At 44.7% G+C, this 19425-nt stretch overlaps 1 protein-coding gene across 1 annotated transcript in view; it reads left to right on the forward strand.

Annotated features, from left to right (window-relative positions):
• Positions 1-19425, forward strand: part of LOC135504031 (extended synaptotagmin-1-like) — a 45344-nt gene that overhangs the window by 23302 nt on the left and 2617 nt on the right. The window contains exons 17-29 of the mRNA XM_064922282.1: positions 529-714; positions 1119-1295; positions 1474-1556; positions 1640-1688; positions 1898-1987; positions 9973-10068; positions 10316-10387; positions 10636-10722; positions 10988-11134; positions 12314-12453; positions 16311-16397; positions 17191-17328; positions 18438-18543. Coding sequence (XP_064778354.1) covers positions 529-714; positions 1119-1295; positions 1474-1556; positions 1640-1688; positions 1898-1987; positions 9973-10068; positions 10316-10387; positions 10636-10722; positions 10988-11134; positions 12314-12453; positions 16311-16397; positions 17191-17328; positions 18438-18543 — 1458 coding nt within the window. The remainder of the gene's footprint in view (positions 1-528; positions 715-1118; positions 1296-1473; positions 1557-1639; positions 1689-1897; positions 1988-9972; positions 10069-10315; positions 10388-10635; positions 10723-10987; positions 11135-12313; positions 12454-16310; positions 16398-17190; positions 17329-18437; positions 18544-19425) is intronic.

Below are 19425 nucleotides of genomic sequence, written 5' to 3' on the forward strand. Positions count from 1 at the left end.
ACAGAACACAGAGATACAGAACACACAGACACACACAGAACACAGCGATACAGAACACACAGACACACACAGAACACAGAGATACAGAACACACAGACACACACAGAACACAGAGATACAGAACACACAGACACACACAGAACACAGAGATAAAGAACACACAGACACACACAGAACACAGAGATACAGAACACACACACACACAGAACACAGAGGTACAGAACACACAGACACACACAGAACACAGAGATACAGAACACACACACACACAGAACACAGAGGTACAGAACACACAGACACACACAGAACACAGCGATACAGAACACACTGACACACACAGAACACAGAGATACAGAACACACAGACACACACAGAACACAGAGATACAGAACACACAGACACACAGAACACAGAGATACAGAACACACAGACACACACAGAACACAGGCATACGGTTATGGCATAACCTGTCCTAATGTTTTTCGTTCTGACTAAGCATCTCCCTCTCTTCTCTCTCCTGTGTTATAGGTTCTGCATTTAAATGAAGATGCCTCTCTTACCAGTTCCGTATCTCCTCACCTCCCAAGCCCAGGGGCAGGCCACGGAGATGGGGATACCACGTCAGAGGTAGCCCTCGGGGGAGTGGGTGGAGCCCCCAAACCTGAACCCACACGACCCCAACAGACCACCCCTGACTCGGACTTCGCTAGTGAGGTGAGTCTGCTAACAGACACACACACTGCTCCTCTCTCTCTCTGCTCCTCTCTCTCTCTGCTCCTCTCTCTCTCTGCTCCTCTCTCTCTCTGCTCCTCTCTCTCACTGCTCCTCTCTCTCTCTGCTCCTCTCTCTCTCTGCTCCTCTCTCTCTCTGCTCCTCTCACGGTGTGGTGTGCTGCGGAGGCCAGTAACCTGATAGCCAAGGATAACGTATTGTATAGTGTACTCTCTCCATATTTCTCATCCTCCCTCTCTCTACCCATCCCTCCCCCTCTCTAGGGAGTGCTGCGTATCCACCTGGCGGAGGCCAGTAACCTGATAGCCAAGGATAACGTATTGTATAGTGTACTCTCTCCATATTTCTCATCCTCCCTCTCTCTACCCATCCCTCCCCCTCTCTAGGGAGTGCTGCGTATCCACCTGGCAGAGGCCAGTAACCTGATAGCCAAGGATAACTTCATAGGGGGCATGGTGAAGGGGAAGAGTGACCCCTACGTCAAGATCAGGGTGGCAGGAGTCACCTTCCGCAGCCACACCATCAAAGAGAACCTGAACCCCTTCTGGAACGAACTCTACGAGGTAGAATAAACAGCTGTGCTGGATATCCACAGTATTTTCAGGACATGCTGTCTCTGGACACTGCAGATCTATGCTCTCATACTGTAAACAATAATGAGGGGATTATTCATTCATTAATGCAGAATTTAGACTTATTAAAGATTGTTGTGCAAAACATCAAGCACCTCTGTGTCCTCAGATCATCTTAACCCAGCTGCCTGGTCAGGAGATCCAGTTTGAGCTGTTTGATAAAGATCTGGACCAGGATGACTTCTTGGGGAGGTGAGGTTCTGACCAGATTACATGGTGCCTCAAAACAAGTCAGAATCATTCTGCTGAATACATTTATGTTTTGTTTGTTTCAGGTTCAAGTTAAACCTGCAAGACATCATCAGCCCACAGTTCACTGATGAGGTAACATCTAACTATTCACAATAAGTGATTGTTTTTCTGACAGATTTAGCTGTGTTTTCTGTATGGCCAGTGGTAGAGCTATGCCTCCAAAATTTGTCTCTCTTACATATTGTAATGGTACTCTGATAATCTGATGGTACTCTGACAATCTGATGGTACTCTGGTACTCTTATAATACTCTGGTAATCATGTGTCTGTTTCTATCACAGTGGTACACTCTGAATGATGTGAAGTCAGGTCAACTTCACCTGGTCATGGAATGGCTCCCCACGGTCTCAGAGTCCGCCAGACTAAATCAGGTTAGTTTCCCCTGTTCTCTCCCCCCTCTCTCTTTCTCTCTCCCTCCCCTCTCTCGCTCTCTCTCGCTCTCCCCCACTCTCCCTTTCTCTCTCCCTCCCCCTCTCTCGCCCCCCCCCCCCTCTCTCTTTCTCTCCCCCTCCCCCCTCTCTCTTTCTCTCTCCGTCTCCCTCTCTCTTATTTTCTCCATTCCCCTCTCCCTCTTTTCCCATACTCTTTCCCCCTGTTTCTGTCTTTCTTCATCCCCCCCTCTCTCTCCCTCCCCTCCCCTTTCTGTCTCCCTACTTTTCTCCATACTCTCTCTTCCCTCTCCCTTTCTCCATATCTCTCTCTCTCCCCCTCTCCCTTTCTCCATACTCTTTCTCTCCCTTTCTCCATACTCTTTCTCTCCCCCTCTCCATTTCTCCATATCTCTCTCTCCCCTCTCCCTTTCTCCATATCTCTCTCTCCCCTCTCCCTTTCTCCATCTTCTCTCCCCCTCTTTCTCCATATCTCTCTCCCCTCCCTTTCTCCATACTCTTTCTCTCCCCCTCCCTTTCTCCATATCTTCTCTCCCCTCTCCCTTTCTCCATACTCTCTCTCTCCCCTCTCCCTTTCTCCATACTCTTTCTCTCCCCTCTCCCTTTCTCCCTCTCCCTTCCCTTTCTCCATATCTCCTCTCCCTTTCTCCATACTCCCCCCTCCCTTTCTCCATACTCTTTCTCCCCTCTCCCTTTCTCCATATCTCTCTCTCCCCTCTCCCTTTCTCCATATCTCTCTCTCCCCCCTCCCTTTCTCCATACTCTTTCTCTCCCCTCTCCCTTTCTCCATATCTCTCTCTCCCCTCTCCCTTTCTCCATATCTCTCTCTCCCCCTCTCCCTTTCTCCATATCTCTCTCTCTCCCTTTCTCCATACTCTTTCTCTCCCCCCTCCCTTTCTCCATATCTCCCCTCTCCCTTTCTCCCCTCTCCCCTCTCCCTTTCTCCATATCTCTCTCTCCCCTCTCCCTTTCTCCATATCTCTCTCCCCCTCCCTTTCTCCATACTCTTTCTCTCCCCTCTCCCTTTCTCCATATCTCTCTCCCTTTCTCCATATCCTCTCCCTTCCTTTCTCCATACTCTCTCTCCCCTCTCCCTTTCTCCATATCTCTCCCTCTCCCTTTCTCCATACTCTTTCTCTCCCCTCTCCCTTTCTCCATCTATCTCTCCCCTCTCCCTTTCTCCATATCTCTCTCTCCCCTCTCCCTTTCTCCATACTCTTCTCTCCCCTCTCCCTTTCTCCATATCTCTCTCTCCCCCTCTCCCTTTCTCCATACTCTTTCTCTCCCCCTCTCCCTTTCTCCATCCCTTTCTCCTCTCCCCCTCCCTTTCTCCATACTCTCTCTCTCCCCTCTCCCTTTCTCCATACTCTTTCTCTCCCCTCTCCCTTTCTCCATATCTCTCTCTACCCCTCTCCCTTTCTCCATATCTTTCTCTCCCCCTCTCCCTTTCTCCATACTCTTTCTCTCCCCCTCTCCCTTTCTCCATATCTCTCTCTCCCCTCTCCCTTTCTCCATATCTCTCTCTCCCCTCTCCCTTTCTCCATATCTCTCTCCCCTCTCCCTTTCTCCATACTCTTTCTCTCCCCCTCCCTTTCTCCATACTCTTTCTCTCCCCCCTCCCTTTCTCCATATCTCTCTCCCCTCTCCCTTTCTCCATACTCTTTCTCTCCTCCTCTCCCTTTCTCCATATCTCTCTCTCTCCCTTTCTCCATCTTCCTTTCTCCATATCTCTCTCTCCCCTCTCCCTTTCTCCATATCTCTCTCTCCCCTCCCTTTCTCCCTTCTCTCCATTTCTCCTCTCTCTCCCCTCTCCCTTTCTCCATATCTCTCTCTCCCCTCTCCCTTTCTCCATATCTCTCTCTCCCTCTCCCTTTCTCCATACTCTTTCTCTCCCCTCTCCCTTTCTCCATATCTCTCTCCTCCCTTTCTCCCTTTCTCCATCTCTTTCTCCTCCCTTTCTCCATACTCTTTCTCTCCCCTCTCCCTTTCTCCATATCTCTCTCTCTCCCTTTCTCCATCTCCTTTTCTCCATTTCTCCATACTCTCTCTCCCTCCCTTTCTCCATATCTCTCTCTCCCTTTCTCCATACTCTTTCTCTCCCCCTCTCCCTTTCTCCATCTATCTCTCCCCTCTCCCCTTCTCCATATCTCTCTCTCCCCTATCCCTTTCTCCATATCTCTCTCCCCTCTCCCTTTCTCCATACTCTTTCTCTCCCCTCTCCCTTTCTCCATATCTCCCTTTCTCCCCTCTTTCTCCCCTCCCTTTCTCCATATCTTTCTCTCCCCTCTCCCTTTCTCCATATCTATCTCTCCCTCTCCCTTTCTCCATATCTCTCTCTCTCCCCCTCTCCCTTTCTCCATATCTCTCTCCCCTCCCTTTCTCCATATCTCTCTCTTCTCCCTTTCTCCATATCTCTCTCTCCCCTCTCCCTTTCTCCATAATCTTTCTCTCCCTTTCTCCATATCTCTCTCTCCCCTCTCCCTTTCTCCATACTCTTTCTCTCCCCTCTCCCTTTCTCCATATCTCTCTCTCCCCTCTCCCTTTCTGCATTTCTCCATATCTCTCCCCCTCTCCCTTTCTCCATATCTCTCTCTCCCCTCTCCCTTTCTCCATATCTCTCTCCCCTCTCCCTTTCTCCATATCTCTCTCCCCTCTCCCTTTCTCCATACTCTTTCTCTCCCCCTCCCTTTCTCCATATCTCTCTCCCCCTCTCCCTTTCTCCATATCTCTCTCTCCCCTCCATCCCTTTCTCCATCTCCATCTCTCTCCCCTCTCCCTTTCTCCATATCTCTCTCCCCCTCTCCCTTTCTCCATATCTCTCTCTCCCCTCTCCCTTTCTCCATATCTTCTCTCCCCTCTCCCTCTCCCTTTCTCCTTTCTCCATACTCTCTCCCCTCTCCCTTTCTCCATATCTCTCTCTCCCCTCTCCCTTTCTCCATATCTCTCTCTCCCTCTCCCTTTCTCCATACTCTTTCTCTCCCCCTCTCCCTTTCTCCATACTCTCTCTCTCCCCTCTCCCTTTCTCCATACTCTCTCTCCCTTTCTCCATATCTCTCTCTCCCTTTCTCCATATCTCTCTCTCCCCCTCTCCCTTTCTCCATATCTATCTCTCCCCTCTCCCTTTCTCCATACTCTTTCTCTCCCCCTCTCCCTTTCTCCATATCTCTCTCTCCCCCTCTCCCTTTCTCCATATCTCTCTCCCTTTCTCCCCTTTCTCCCTTTCTCCATTTCTCTCCCTCCCTCCCTTTCTCCATACTCTCTCTCTCCCCTCTCCCTTTCTCCATATCTCTCTCTCCCCCTCTCCCTTTCTCCATATCTCTCTCCCCTCTCCCTTTCTCCATATCTCTCTTCTTTCTCCATATCCTCTCTCTCCCTTTCTCCATATCTCTCCCCCCTTCTCCATATCTCTCTCTCCCCTCTCCCTTTCTCCATATCTCTCTCCCCTCTCTCCCTTTCTCCATATCTTCTCTCCGCTCCCTTTCTCCATATCTCTCTCCCCTCTCCCTTTCTCCATACTCTCTCTCCCTTTCTCCATCTCTCTCTCTCCCCCTCTCCCTTTCTCCATATCTCTCTCCCCCTCTCCCTTTCTCCATATCTCTCTCTCCCCTCTCCCTTTCTCCATATCTCTCTCCCCCTCTCCCTTTCTCCATATCTCTCTCCCCTCTCCCTTTCTCCATATCTCTCTCTCCCCTCTCCCTTTCTCCATATCTCTCTCTCCCCTCTCCCTTTCTCCATACTCTTTCTCTCCCCCTCTCCCTTTCTCCATATCTCTCTCTCCCCTCTCCCTTTCTCCATACTCTTTCTCCCCCCTCTCCCTTTCTCCATAATCTTTCTCTCCCTTTCTCCATATCTCTCTCTCCCCTCTCCCTTTCTCCATATCTCTCTCTCCCCTCTCCCTTTCTCCATATCTCTCTCCCCCTCTCCCTTTCTCCCTCTCTCTCCCTTTTTTCTCCATAATCTCTCTCCTCCTCTCCCTTTCTCCATATCTCTCTCTCCCCTCTCCCTTTCTCCATATCTCTCTCTCCCCTCTCCCTTTCTCCATCTCTCTCTCTCCCTCTTTCTCTCCATATCCCCCTCCCTCCCTTTCTCCATATCTCTTTCTCTCCCCTCTCCCTTTCTCCATCCATCTCTCCCCTCTCCCTTTCTCCTCTCTCCCCTCTCCCTTTCTCCATATCTCTCCCCTCTCCCTTTCTCCATAATCTCTCTCCCTTTCTCCATATCCTCCCCTTTCTCCATACTCTTTCTCTCCCCCTCTCCCTTTCTCCATATCTCTCTCTCCCCTCTCCCTTTCTCCATATCTCTCTCTCCCCCCTCCCTTTCTCCATACTCTTTCTCTCCCCCTCTCCCTTTCTCCATCTCCCCTCTCCCTTTCTCCATATCTCTCCCCTCTCCCTTTCTCCATATCTCTCTCCCCTTCCCTTTCTCCCTTTCTCCTCTCCCTCTCTCCCCTTCTCTCTCCCTTTCTCCATATCTCTCTCTCCCCCTCTCCCTTTCTCCATATCTTTCTCTCTCTCTCCCTTTCTCCATAATCTTCTCTCCCTTTCTCCATATCTCTTTCTCTCCCTTCTCTCCCTTCTCCCTTTCTCCATACTCTTTCTCCCTCTCCCTTTCTCCATATTCTCTCCCCTCTCCCTTTCTCCATATCTCTCTCTCCCCTCTCCCTTTCTCCATATCTCTCTCCCCTCTCCCTTTCTCCATACTCTTTCTCTCCCCCTCTCCCTTTCTCCATACTCTTTCTCTCTCCCCTCTCCCTTTCTCCATATCTCTCTCTCCCCTCTCCCTTTCTCCATAATCTTTCTCTCCCCCTCTCCCTTTCTCCATAATCTTTCTCTCCCTTTCTCCATATCTCTCTCTCCCCTTCTCCCTTTCTCCATACTCTTTCTCTCCCCCTCTCCCTTTCTCCATAATCTTTCTCTCCCCTTCTCCATATCTCTCTCTCCCCTCTCCCTTTCTCCATATCTCTCTCTCCCCTCTCCCTTTCTCCAAATCTCTATCCACCTCTCCCTTTCTCCAAATCTCTATCCCCCTCTCCATCTCTCTCTCCCCTCTCCCTTTCTCCATATCTCTCTCTCCCCCTCTCCTTTTCTCCATTTCTCTCTCTCCCCTCTCCCTTTCTCCATACTCTTTCTCTCCCCCTCTCCCTTTCTCCATATCTTTCTCTCCCCTCTCCCTTTCTCCATATCTCCTCCTCTCCCTTTCTCCCTCTCCCCCTCCCTTTCTCCATATCTCTCTCTCCCCTCTCCCTTTCTCCATACTCTCTCTCTCCCCTCTCCCTTTCTCCATACTCTTTCTCTCCCCTCTCCCTTTCTCCATATCTCTCTCTCCCCCTCTCCCTTTCTCCATATCTCTCTCTCCCCTCTCCCTTTCTCCATACTCTTTCTCTCCCCTCTCCCTTTCTCCATAATCTTTCTCTCCCTCCATATCTCTCTCTCCCCTCTCCCTTTCTCCATACTCTTTCTCTCCCCCTCTCCCTTTCTCCATAATCTTTCTCTCCCCTTCTCCATATCTCTCTCTCCCCTCTCCCTTTCTCCAAATCTCTATCCACCTCTCCCTTTCTCCAAATCTCTATCCCCCTCTCCATCTCTCTCTCCCCTCTCCCTTTCTCCATATCTCTCTCTCCCCCTCCCTTTTCTCCATATCTCTCTCTCTCCTTTTCTCCTCTCCTCCCCCTCTCCCTATCTCCAAATCTCTCTCCCCCCTCCCTTTCTCCATATCTCCTCCCCTCTCCCTTTCTCCATATCTCTCTCTCCCTCTCCCTTTCTCCATATCTCTCTCTCCCCTCTCCCTTTCTCCATATCTCTCTCTCCCTTTCTCCATATTTCTCCATATCTTTCTCTCTCCCCTCTCCCTTTCTCCATATCTCTCTCTCCCCTCCCATTTTCTCCATATCTCTCTCTCCCCCTCTCCCTTTCTCCATATCTCTCTCTCTCCCTTTCTCCCCTTTCTCCATATCTCTCTCTCCCCTCTCCCTTTCTCCATATCTTTCTCTCCCTCTCTCCCTTTCTCCATATCTCTCTCCCCTCTCCTTTTCTCCCATCTCCTCTCTCTCCCCTCTCCCTTTTCTCCATACTCTTTCTCTCCCCCTCCCTTTTCTCCATATCTCTCTCTCTCCCTTTCTCCATATCTTTCTCCATATCTCCATTTCTCTCCCCATCTCCATATCTCTCTCTCTCTCTCCCTTTCTCCATCTCTCTCCCCCTCTCATTTTCTCCATATCCTCTCCCCTCTCCCTTTCTCCCTTTCTCCATATCTCTCCCCTCTCCCCTCTCCATCTCTCTCTCCCTCTCCCTTTCTCCATATCTCTCTCTCTCTCTCTCCTCCCCCTCTCCATATCTCTCTCCCCTCTCCCTTTCTCCATATCTCTCTCCCCTCTCATTTTCTCCATATCTTTCTCTCCCCGCCCCTTTTCTCCATATCTCTCTCCCCCTCTCCCTTTCTCCATATCTCTCTCTCCCCTCTCCCTTTCTCAATATCTCTCTCCCCTCTCCCTTTCTCAATATCTCTCTCTCCCCTCTCCCTTTCTCCATATCTCTCTCTCCCCTCTCCCTTTCTCAATATCTCTCTCCCCTCTCCTTTCTCTCTCCCCTCTCCCTTTCTCCCATCTCTCTCCCCTCTCCCTTTGTCCATATCTCTCTCTCCCCTCTCCCTTTCTCCATATCTCTCTCCCCTCTCCCTTTGTCCATATCTCTCTCTCCCCCTCTCCCTTTCTCCATATCTCTCTCTCCCCTCTCCCTTTCTCCATATCTCTCTCTCCCCTCTCCCTTTCTCCATATCTCTCTCTCCCCTCTCCCTTTCTCCATATCTCTCCCTCTCCCTCAATATCTCCTCTCCCTCTTTCTCAATATCTCTCTCTCCCTTTCTCAATATCCCTTTCCCTTTCTCCATCTCTCTCCCCTCTCCCTTTGTCCATATCCATCTCTCCCCTCTCCCCTTTCTCCATATCTCTCTCCCCTCTCCCTTTCTCCATATCTCTCTCCCTCTCCCTTTCTCAATATCTCTCTCCCTCTCCCTTTCTCCATATCTCTCTCCCCCTCCCTTTCTCCATATCTCTCTCTCTCCTTTTCTCCCTTTCTCCCTTTCTCAATATCTCTCTCTCCCCCCTCCCTTTTCTCCATATCTCTCTCTCCCCTCTCCCTTTCTCCATATCTCTCTCTCCCCCTCTCATTTTCTCCATATCTCTCTCTCCCCTCTCCCTTTCTCCATATCTCTCTCTCCCTTCTCCCTTTCTCCATATCTCTCTCCCCCTCTCCCTTTCTCCATATCTCTCTCTCCCCTCTCCCTTTCTCCATATCTCTCTCTCCCCCTCTTCTTTTCTCCATATCTCTCTCTCCCCTCTCCCTTTCTCCATATCTCTCTCTCCCCTCTCCCTTTCTCCATATCTCTCTCTCCCCTCTCCCCTCTCCCTTTCTCCATATCTCTCTCTCCCCTCTCCCCTTCTCCATATCTCTCTCTCCCCTCTCCCCTTCTCCATATCTCTCATTCATTTTAACCCTTTCTTTCCCTCTCTGTAATCTCTCCACATTCCTCTCTTGTCACATTCGTCATAACGAGGAGACCAAGGCACAGCGTGAGATGAAAAAGAAGAATTTAATTTAAATAAAGAACACTAACAAAACTAACAAGAAGCTATAAACACGAGTGCTGACATGCAACTACACATAGACAATAACCCACAAAACCAAAATGGAAAATGGCAACCTAAATAGGATTCCCAATCAGACAATGATAAACAGCTGCCTCTGATTTGGAACCAATTCAGGCCACCATAGACCTACATTTACCTAGACAATACCAAAACCCCATAGATATACAAAAAACCCTAGACAAGACAAAAACACACATACCACCCCGTCACACCCTGACCTAACCAAAATAATAAAGAAAACAAAATAACTAAGATCAGGGCGTGACGTCTCTGCTCTACCAGAATCTGATTCTAACAGTGTATTATAATTCTGAACCTCCAGATCCTGCAGTACCAGGCCCAGCAGCAGTACCAAAACAAGGCAGTGCCGTCGGCTGCTGTGTTGTTTGTGTACCTGGAGAGAGCCCACGGCCTGCCGGTGAGACCTGGGGCCTGCTGCCTTGCTGTGTAGACATACAGTTCTTGTTGTTGTTGTTGTTGATATTGTCAGTGGTCATATACTGTATAGCCCACATTACATCCTAAGTGTTTATATACATCATGGGTTTGGGTTTTACTATATATTACTTAATATTGACATTTGAGGATTGGATTGTATATTTGTTGTTTATGTACATTTGTCGATGTTGATTCTATTGCAGCCCTTTAATTTATTTTATCCACAGTTGAAGAAGAATGGAAAGGAGCCAAAAGTCGGGGCAGAGATTTCGTTGAGGGCCATGACATACAAGACCAAGGTAAGTGTATCTTATAGACGGGTTGGTTGTTTAGCAACAAAAGTGACACAAGCCAACTTGGATTCCCACATGGCAGTTTCTTGTCATTGTTGCTAGACTTCTGCCACATTGAAGCGTGCACATCATTTTGGTGACGTTGTCAGTTAAGCCATCTATATTTCTCTTGACTCCATGTCTATTTACAGATATGCTTACTAGAGAGTACAAAAGGAAGTATGGAAATGTTTCCATCCATCTCTTTTTCAAAGGTGTGCGAGTGCTCTACGTCTCCTCGGTGGGATGAAGCTTTCCACTTCCTGGTTCGTGACCCTACAGAGGAACTCCTTATAGTGAAGGTGAGGGAAGGGTCCACCAGGGTTGAAAAGTATACATTTGTTTTACTGTATGAATGTCTTGTCTTAAGAATGATTTACTCTTGCTGCTGACAATAGTGTTAACACATTTTCATAGATTGCTTACACATTTTGATATGCCATTCAAACCTGGGAGACAATGTGTTAACAGTGGAATGATGACATTGCGGTGCCCTACGTTGTCTCTGATCATGTGTGTGCACCCATCTCTGTGTGTGTGTGTGCCTGTTTCTCTGTGTGTGTGTAGCTGTCCCACAGCTGGGGCCAGGCCATGGGCACGGTGGTGTTGCCCCTGAGAGAGGTGCTGTCAGAGCAGGGCCTGGTGCTGGACCGATGGCTGAGTCTGGACGGGGCCCTCCCAGAGAGCCAGATTCTACTGAGGGCCACACTCAAGGTTAACTCATAATACAGACACACACACTCTGTACCAAACCACTGTCCAGACCTGGACTCAAATAGTTTTTTTATTCTTCCAAATACTGTATCTGTGCTAGATTGAGCTTGTCTGACACAATGGAACAGTGAAGTGTAAACTCTGCCCATCTGGCATGTCAGGCAGGCTCAATCAAATGCTCAAAGTATTTTAAAGAAAACAAGTACTGCTTTAAAGTGTCACACATGTTTAGCAGATGTTATTGCGGGTGTAGATGTTATTGCGGGTGCAGATGTTATTGCGGGTGTCGATGTTATTGCGGGTGCTAGATGTTATTGCGGGTGCTAGATGTTATTGCGGGTGCTAGATGTTATTGCGGGTGCTAGATGTTATTGCGGGTGCAGATGTTATTGCGGGTGCAGATGTTATTGCGGGTGCAGATGTTATTGCGGGTGCTAGATGTTATTGCGGGTGCAGATGTTATTGCGGGTGCAGATGTTAATGCGGGTGCAGATGTTATTGCGGGTGCAGATGTTATTGCGGGTGCAGATGTTATTGCGGGTGCTAGATGTTATTGCGGGTGCTAGATGTTATTGCGGGTGCTAGATGTTATTGCGGGTGCTAGATGTTATTGCGGGTGCTAGATGTTATTGCGGGTGCTAGATGTTATTGCGGGTGTAGTGAAATGCTTGTAGCAACTATATGCATACCTGCCAAGAACTATACACACACACACTCTCTATACCAGTGTTTCCCAACTCCGGTCCTCGAGTACTCCCAACAATACATATTTTTGTTGTGGCCCTGGACAAGCACACCTGATTTTACTTGTCAACTAATCATCATGTAATAGTCAAGTTGAATCAGGAGCGGAGTTGGGAAACACTGTCCCAAACAAACTCCCTACTGCCATATGATTTTCATACTCTGTACTAAACTCAACACTGTCCCATGACTATTCCTCCAAAACAACATGATTGCATTTCCTCTGAACACCCTCTTTCTACATTAATGTCATCATGTGAGCTCTTACTACCTTCCATCCTGATAAGCATTTTACTGTCACGCGTTTTTTACTCATAAATGTTATATTGTATCTGTTTTTTATGTGTATCGTGACTTTGTGTGAAATAACCTTTAAAATGGAATGAACTGAAGCTTGAAACTTGAGTGGAATATGAAATACACTTTGTCCTGTAGATGTTGAACACCCAGCTGGCAGTGTGTCCTAGTGGTGTGTCCAGTGATACTACTGGGGAGTGCAGTGAGGAGAGAGGCCATGTCATCCACAGACGGGACACTGAACCAAACCTGCGACACAGATCACCGCTCTCTCAATTGTGAGTCATTCTGAAGCTCACACTCGCATCAATGCCCCATTGTGTTCCGGTCACATTACATTACAGTACAGCACATTACAGTACAGCATATTACAGCACATTGCATATTACAGCACATTGCACATTACAGTACATTACAGCACATTACAGTACAGCGCATTACAGTACAGCACATTACAGTACAGCACATTACAGTACATTACAGCACATTACAGTACAGCGCATTACAGCACATTACAGCACATTACAGTACAGCGCATTACAGCACATTACAGCACATTACAGCACATTACAGTACATTACAGCACATTACAGTACATTACAGCACATTACAGTACAGCGCATTACAGTACAGCACATTACAGTACAGCACATTACAGCACATTACAGTACAGCGCATTACAGCACATTACAGCACATTACAGTACAGCGCATTACAGCACATTACAGCACATTACAGTACATTACAGCACATTACAGCACAGCACATTACAGTACAGCACATTACAGCACATTACAGTACAGCACATTACAGCACATTACATTACAGCACATTACAGTACATTACAGCACATTACAGTACAGCACATTACAGTACACATTACAGCACATTAAAGCATTACAGCACATTACAGTACATTACAGTACAGCACATTACAGTACATTACAGTACAGCACATTACATCACATTACAGTACAGCACATTACAGCACATTACAGTACAGCACATTACAGCACATTACAGCACATTACAGCACATTAAAGTACAGAGCATTACAGTACATTACAGTACAGCACATTACAGTACATTATAGTACAGCACATTACATCACATTACATTACAGCACATTACAGCACAGTACAGCACATTACATTACAGTACAGCACATTACAGCACATTACAGGACAGTACAGCACATTACATTACAGTACAGCACATTACAGCACATTACAGCACAGTACAGCACAGTACAGCACATTAGAGGACAGTACATCACATTACATTACAGCACATTACAGTACAGTACAGCACATTACAGTACAGCACATTACATTACAGTACAGCACATTACATTACAGTATAGCACATTACAGCACATTACAGTACAGCACATTACAGCACATTACAGCACATTAAAGTACAGAGCATTACAGTACATTACAGTACAGCACATTACAGTACATTATAGTACAGCACATTACATCACATTACATTACAGCACAGTACAGCACATTACATTACAGTACAGCACATTACAGCACATTACAGGACAGTACAGCACATTACATTACAGTACAGCACATTACAGCACATTACAGCACAGTACAGCACAGTACAGCACATTACAGCACATTACAGCACATTACATTACAGTACAGCACATTACATTACAGTAGAGCACATTACAACACATTACAGTACAGCACATTACAGCACATTACAGCACAGTACAGCACATTACAGCACAGTACAGCACATTACAGCACAGTACAGCACATTACAGCACATTACAGTACAGCACATTACAGCACATTACAGCACAGTACAGCACATTACAGCACAGTACAGCACATTACAGCACAGTACAGCACATTACATTACAGCACATTACAGCACAGTACTGCACATTACAGGACAGTACTGCACATTACATAACAGTACAGCACATTACAGCACATTACAGCACAGTACAGCACGTTACATTACAGTACAGCACATTACAGCACATTACAACACATTACATTACAGCACATTACAGCACAGTACAGCACATTACAGCACATTACAGGACAGTAAGAACTGAGAAGTGATGTCCAACGGGCCTGCATGGTACATGTCGTTCTTCTCACTGCAGTGTACTGTACCTCACCATAGAAGTAACACTTCTAATCAAACATTATAAGTAGGGCCCAGAGTTGTTCCTGACCTCGTGACCAGGAACAACTCTGGGCCTAGTCATAATCAATAAGCAGGTTGACGTTTATTGGGATGAATCTTGTCCTGGAGGCAGAACTGAGCGATTTCTGCAAAGTCAAAATTGGCTATATTGTAAAAATCTCTATAAACAAAAAGCAGATTTTTGGTCTTCATTTAAGGTTAGGGTTAGTTATTAGGGTTAGCAGTGTGGTTAAGGTTATGGTTAGGTTTAAAATCAGATTTGATGACTTTGTGGCTGTGTTCTAGTGACCACTGACCACTAGAACAACATTCACGATGAGAAACATTAACCTACAATGAATGAATACATGTATAATCCATGTAAACTGTAACCATGGGAGATTCTCAATTGGGCAAAAGTTCATCCTCGTTGTTTGTCCACCTTTTATGCATTTCACCAAACAATTTCATACGCATCAAATCAAAAATGATTTCTGATATAAAATACCAATAAGCACATTGCGGGCAGGATTCATTCATCGATATCATTACGGTCCAATTCCATGCATACAATACAAAGGTTGGTTTGCTCACAGTTTTGGAGACTTTTCATTGACGCGCAAAAACACAATCCACCATAGAAATGTGGAAGGGGGAATGAATTGCAGGAATACAACTGATATGAATGTATTGGCCTACATCCACAACAAAGCAACTGATATGAATGTATTGGCCTACATCCACAACAAAGCAACTGATATGAATATATTGGCCTACATCCACAACAAAGCAACTGATATGAATGTATTGGCCTACATCCACAACAAAGCAACTGATATGAATATATTGGCCTACATCCACAACAAAGCAACTGATATGAATGTATTGGCCTACATCCACATCAAAGCAACGCTCTATAATGGAAGATCAGAATGTTGGCGACGATGACTTTGGAGAAATCCAAAGTTATGTATAACTAAAACAACTTCGTTCAAAGCATGTACGCAATATTGTAAAAAAACAACAACATAACAATTAGACAGTCCCCATTGCCCACGTCTTTCCATATATTGTACATGATATGGCACTAGGTGATTTTAGAATTTTGTCCAGTAGTATTTACTGAATTCCGGAAAACAGTGAACACAATTGCACACATTTCTGTTCTGATCAAAACAAGGGTGTAATGTTCTGTGAACAAAACACTTAAGACCTCATTTTTTATTCACTGATGATATTTGTATTTAATGCAAATGGTAGTCTAAGATATGCAAGTCATGTACTACTGCAAGAAAATGATCAGATGTTCTGTAAATATATTTGAGCATTTTATCATTGCTGTTCTGCTATAGATATGGTTCAACACAGATCAAAAATTGCTTGTACAGGATTGAGAAACAGCAATAGGCGAGCGGAGGAGTACACTCTTTAAAAAAATGGTGCTATCTAGAACCTAAAAGGGTTCTTCGGCTGTTCACATAGTAGAACCATTTGAAGAACCTGTTTTGGTTCCAGGTAGAACTCTTTTGGGTTCCATGTAGAACCCTTTCCACAGAGGGTTCTACATGGAACCCAAAAGGGTTCTATCTGGAATAAAATAAAAACATTTAAAATCTGCCACACCCCCTTCGAATCACCTGTTGTTTTCTCAGAGTAGAAAAGCATGCACATATTTGAAAAAATATACGCTACTATATTTGATCTATAAAATGTCTAGCATAACTAGCTATGTTTCTTTTTTATCACTTTTCATATGTATTTTGGGATTCCTACTCTGTAAACGTCATTTGCCTGATGACACGCTAGTGGAGAAGGAGCGTCTCATTTTATATAAGCACAATTGTTTCCACATTTCCTCTCCTCGCCCCCTCCCCTTGATTACCTCTGAACTTTTTCAAAAGGAGGCGAGGAGATGATGGAGGAGTCGAGTAAAACCAATTGAGATTCTCCCCCTGTCTACCTGTGTCTCCTCTCTCAGAGGTGGTCAGAGCCCTGGCCAGGTGAAGCTGCAAATTGGCTACTCAACAGAGGAGAACAGGCTGTTCATCACCGTCCTCTCCTGCAGGTCTGTCCTAAACTACAATAACCACAATGCACTGGATCGGCTGGTGGTTTACAGTGCTTTGCCATATAGCCCTATAGCCTCTATAAATCATATACAGTACCAGTCAAACGTTTGGACAGACCTACTCATTCCAGGGTTTTTTTCTATTTTATTTTTTACTATTTTCTAAATTGTAGAATAACAGTGAAGACAACATAAATATGAAATTACTCACATGGAATCATGTAGTAAACAAAAAAGTGTTAAACAAATCAAAATATATTTTATATTGGAGATTATTCAAAGTACATCTCTGAAGCTGGTTGATAGAATGCCAAGAGAGTGCAAAGCTGTCATCAAGGCAAAGGGTGGCTACTTTGAAGAATCTTAAATATAAAATATACTTTGACTTATTTAACATTTTTTTGGTTATTACATGATTCGATGTGTTATTTCATAGTTTGATGTCTTCACTATTATTCTACAATGTGGAAAATAATATAAAATTAAGAAAAACCCTTGAATGAGTATGTGTGTCCAAACCTTAGACTGGTACTGTACATATTTGCTCGTTCATGTTGTATTGTTTTTTAATGTAATGTAAATGCATTCAGGATATTTTGGATTGTGAACCCATTGTTAGATTGTATTTGAATGAATACATAAATATTCTTTTTAAAAGAAAGAGAAAAAAGTTAGCCCCATAAGACTGTTTCAATGGGCTATTGTTTGTCTACTTCCAGTATGTGATCAATGTGGTTCCTGTACCCAGTGTATGACACAGTTTGTCACCCAGTTCTCTGTTTACATCTAGGGGCCTGCCAGCGTGTGGGTCTGCTAAGGACAGCTCCGACCCATATGTCTCATTTATCCTTCTGCCAGACAAGAACAGGACCACCAAGAGAAAGACCATCACCAAGAAGAGAGACCTCAACCCTGAGTTTAACGAGAGGTGAGATGGGAGTTGAGACTGGAGAGAGGGAATGTGTAGGGACAGGAGATTAGAGACAGGAGGAGACACCAGGAGACAAGAGAGAGGGAATGTGTAGGGACAGGAGGTTTTCCAGACCATGTAACTCTGGGCCCTAGTTATACCATAGTTAGTTTTGTGTAATACTAATATCTGATACTGTTTGCTAGCTTTTTGTATCTCTAAAGTCCTAGCCCTATGTATCAAACTATCAGCTATACAGTAGTTAGTTATGTGTTATTACTAGCTCTGACTTTGCTCATAGCTACTTTATTGAGGAAAAGGGTACTTACTATGACTGTGATATGTGCTTGTCCCACCTAGCTATCTTAAGACGAATGCACTAACTGTAAGACACTCTGGATAAGAGCGTCTCTAGATGACTAAAATGTAAATGTAAAATGTGATAATACTATGTGTAGTAGTTATGTATAGTCATACTATGTGTAGTAGTTATGTATAGTAATACTATGTGTAGTAGTTATGTATAGTAATACTATGGGAACTAGTTGTGTAATACTATGGGTAATAGTAATGTGTAATAATACTATGTGTAAGAGATGTGTAAGAGGTGTGTAATAGTTATATGTAATAATACTATGTGTAATAGTTGTATGTAATAATACTATGTGTAATAATACTATGTGTAATAGTAATGTGTAATAATACTATGTGTAAGAGATAGTAATAGTTATATGTAATAATACTATGTGTAATAGTTGTATGTAATAATACTATGTGTAATAATACTATGTGTAATAGTAATGTGTAATAATACTATGGATAATAGTTGTATGTAATAATACTATGTGTAATAGTTATATGTAATAATACTGTGTGTAATAATACTATGTGTAATAGTTATGTGTAATAATACTGTGTAATAGTTATGTGTAAAAATACTATGTGTAATAATACTATGTGTAATAGTTATATATGTAATAATACTATGTGTAATAATACTATGTGTAATAGTTATGTGTAGTAATACTGTGTAATAGTTATGTGTAATAATACTGTCTAATAGTTATGTAATACTGGTCATGTCATTTATTCGTATCCTGCATTGTATGTCTTATTATTTTGTGCAGGTTTGACTTTGACTTCACTCTGGAGGAGTGCATGCAGAGAAGACTTGACCTGACTGTCAAAAACAACGTATCCTTCATGAGCAGGGAGAGAGAGCTCATTGGAAAGGTATTATTTGTGTAAAATCCTTAAATATACAGTAACAATCAAAAGTTTGGACACACCTACTCATTCAAGGGTTTTTCTACATTGTACAATATTAGTGAAGACATCAAAACTATGAAATAACACATATGAAATCATGTAGTAACCAAAAAAGTGTTATATTATATATTTTAGAATCTTCAAAGTAACCACCCTTTGCCTTGATGACAGCTTTGCACACTCTTGGCATTATCTCAACCAGCTTCACCTGGAATGCTTGAAGGAGTTCCCACATATGCTGAGCACTTGTTAGCTGCTTTTCCTTCACTCTGCGGTTCAACTCATCCCAAACCATCTCAATTGGGTTGAGGTTGGGTGATTGTGGAGGCCAGGTCATCTGATGCAGAACCCCATCACTCTCCTTATTGGTCAAATAGCCCTTACACAGCCTGGAGGTGTGTTGGATCATTGTCCTGTTGAAAAATAAATGATAGTTCCACTAAGCGCAAACCAGATGGAATGGAGTATCGCTGCAGAATGCTGTGGTTGCCATGCTGGCTAAGTGTACTTTGAATTATAAATAAATCACTAACAATGCCACTCGCAAAGCACCCCCACACCATCGTACCTCCTCCTCCATGCTTCACTGTGGGAGCAACACATGCGGAGATCATCCGTTCACCTACTCTGCATCTTACACAGACACGGCGGTTGGAACCAAAAATCTCAAATTTGGACTCATCAGACTAAAGAACAGATTTCCACCAGTGTAATGTCCATTGCTCATGTTTCTTGGCCCAAGCAAGTCTCTTCTCCTTATTGATGTCCTTTAGTAGTGGTTTCTTTGCAGCAATTCGACCATGAAGGTCTGATTCACACAGTCTCCTTTGAACAGTTGATGTTGAG

This window comes from Oncorhynchus masou, chromosome 18 (genome assembly GCF_036934945.1).
Source record: "Oncorhynchus masou masou isolate Uvic2021 chromosome 18, UVic_Omas_1.1, whole genome shotgun sequence".
Lineage (NCBI taxonomy): Eukaryota > Metazoa > Chordata > Actinopteri > Salmoniformes > Salmonidae > Oncorhynchus > Oncorhynchus masou.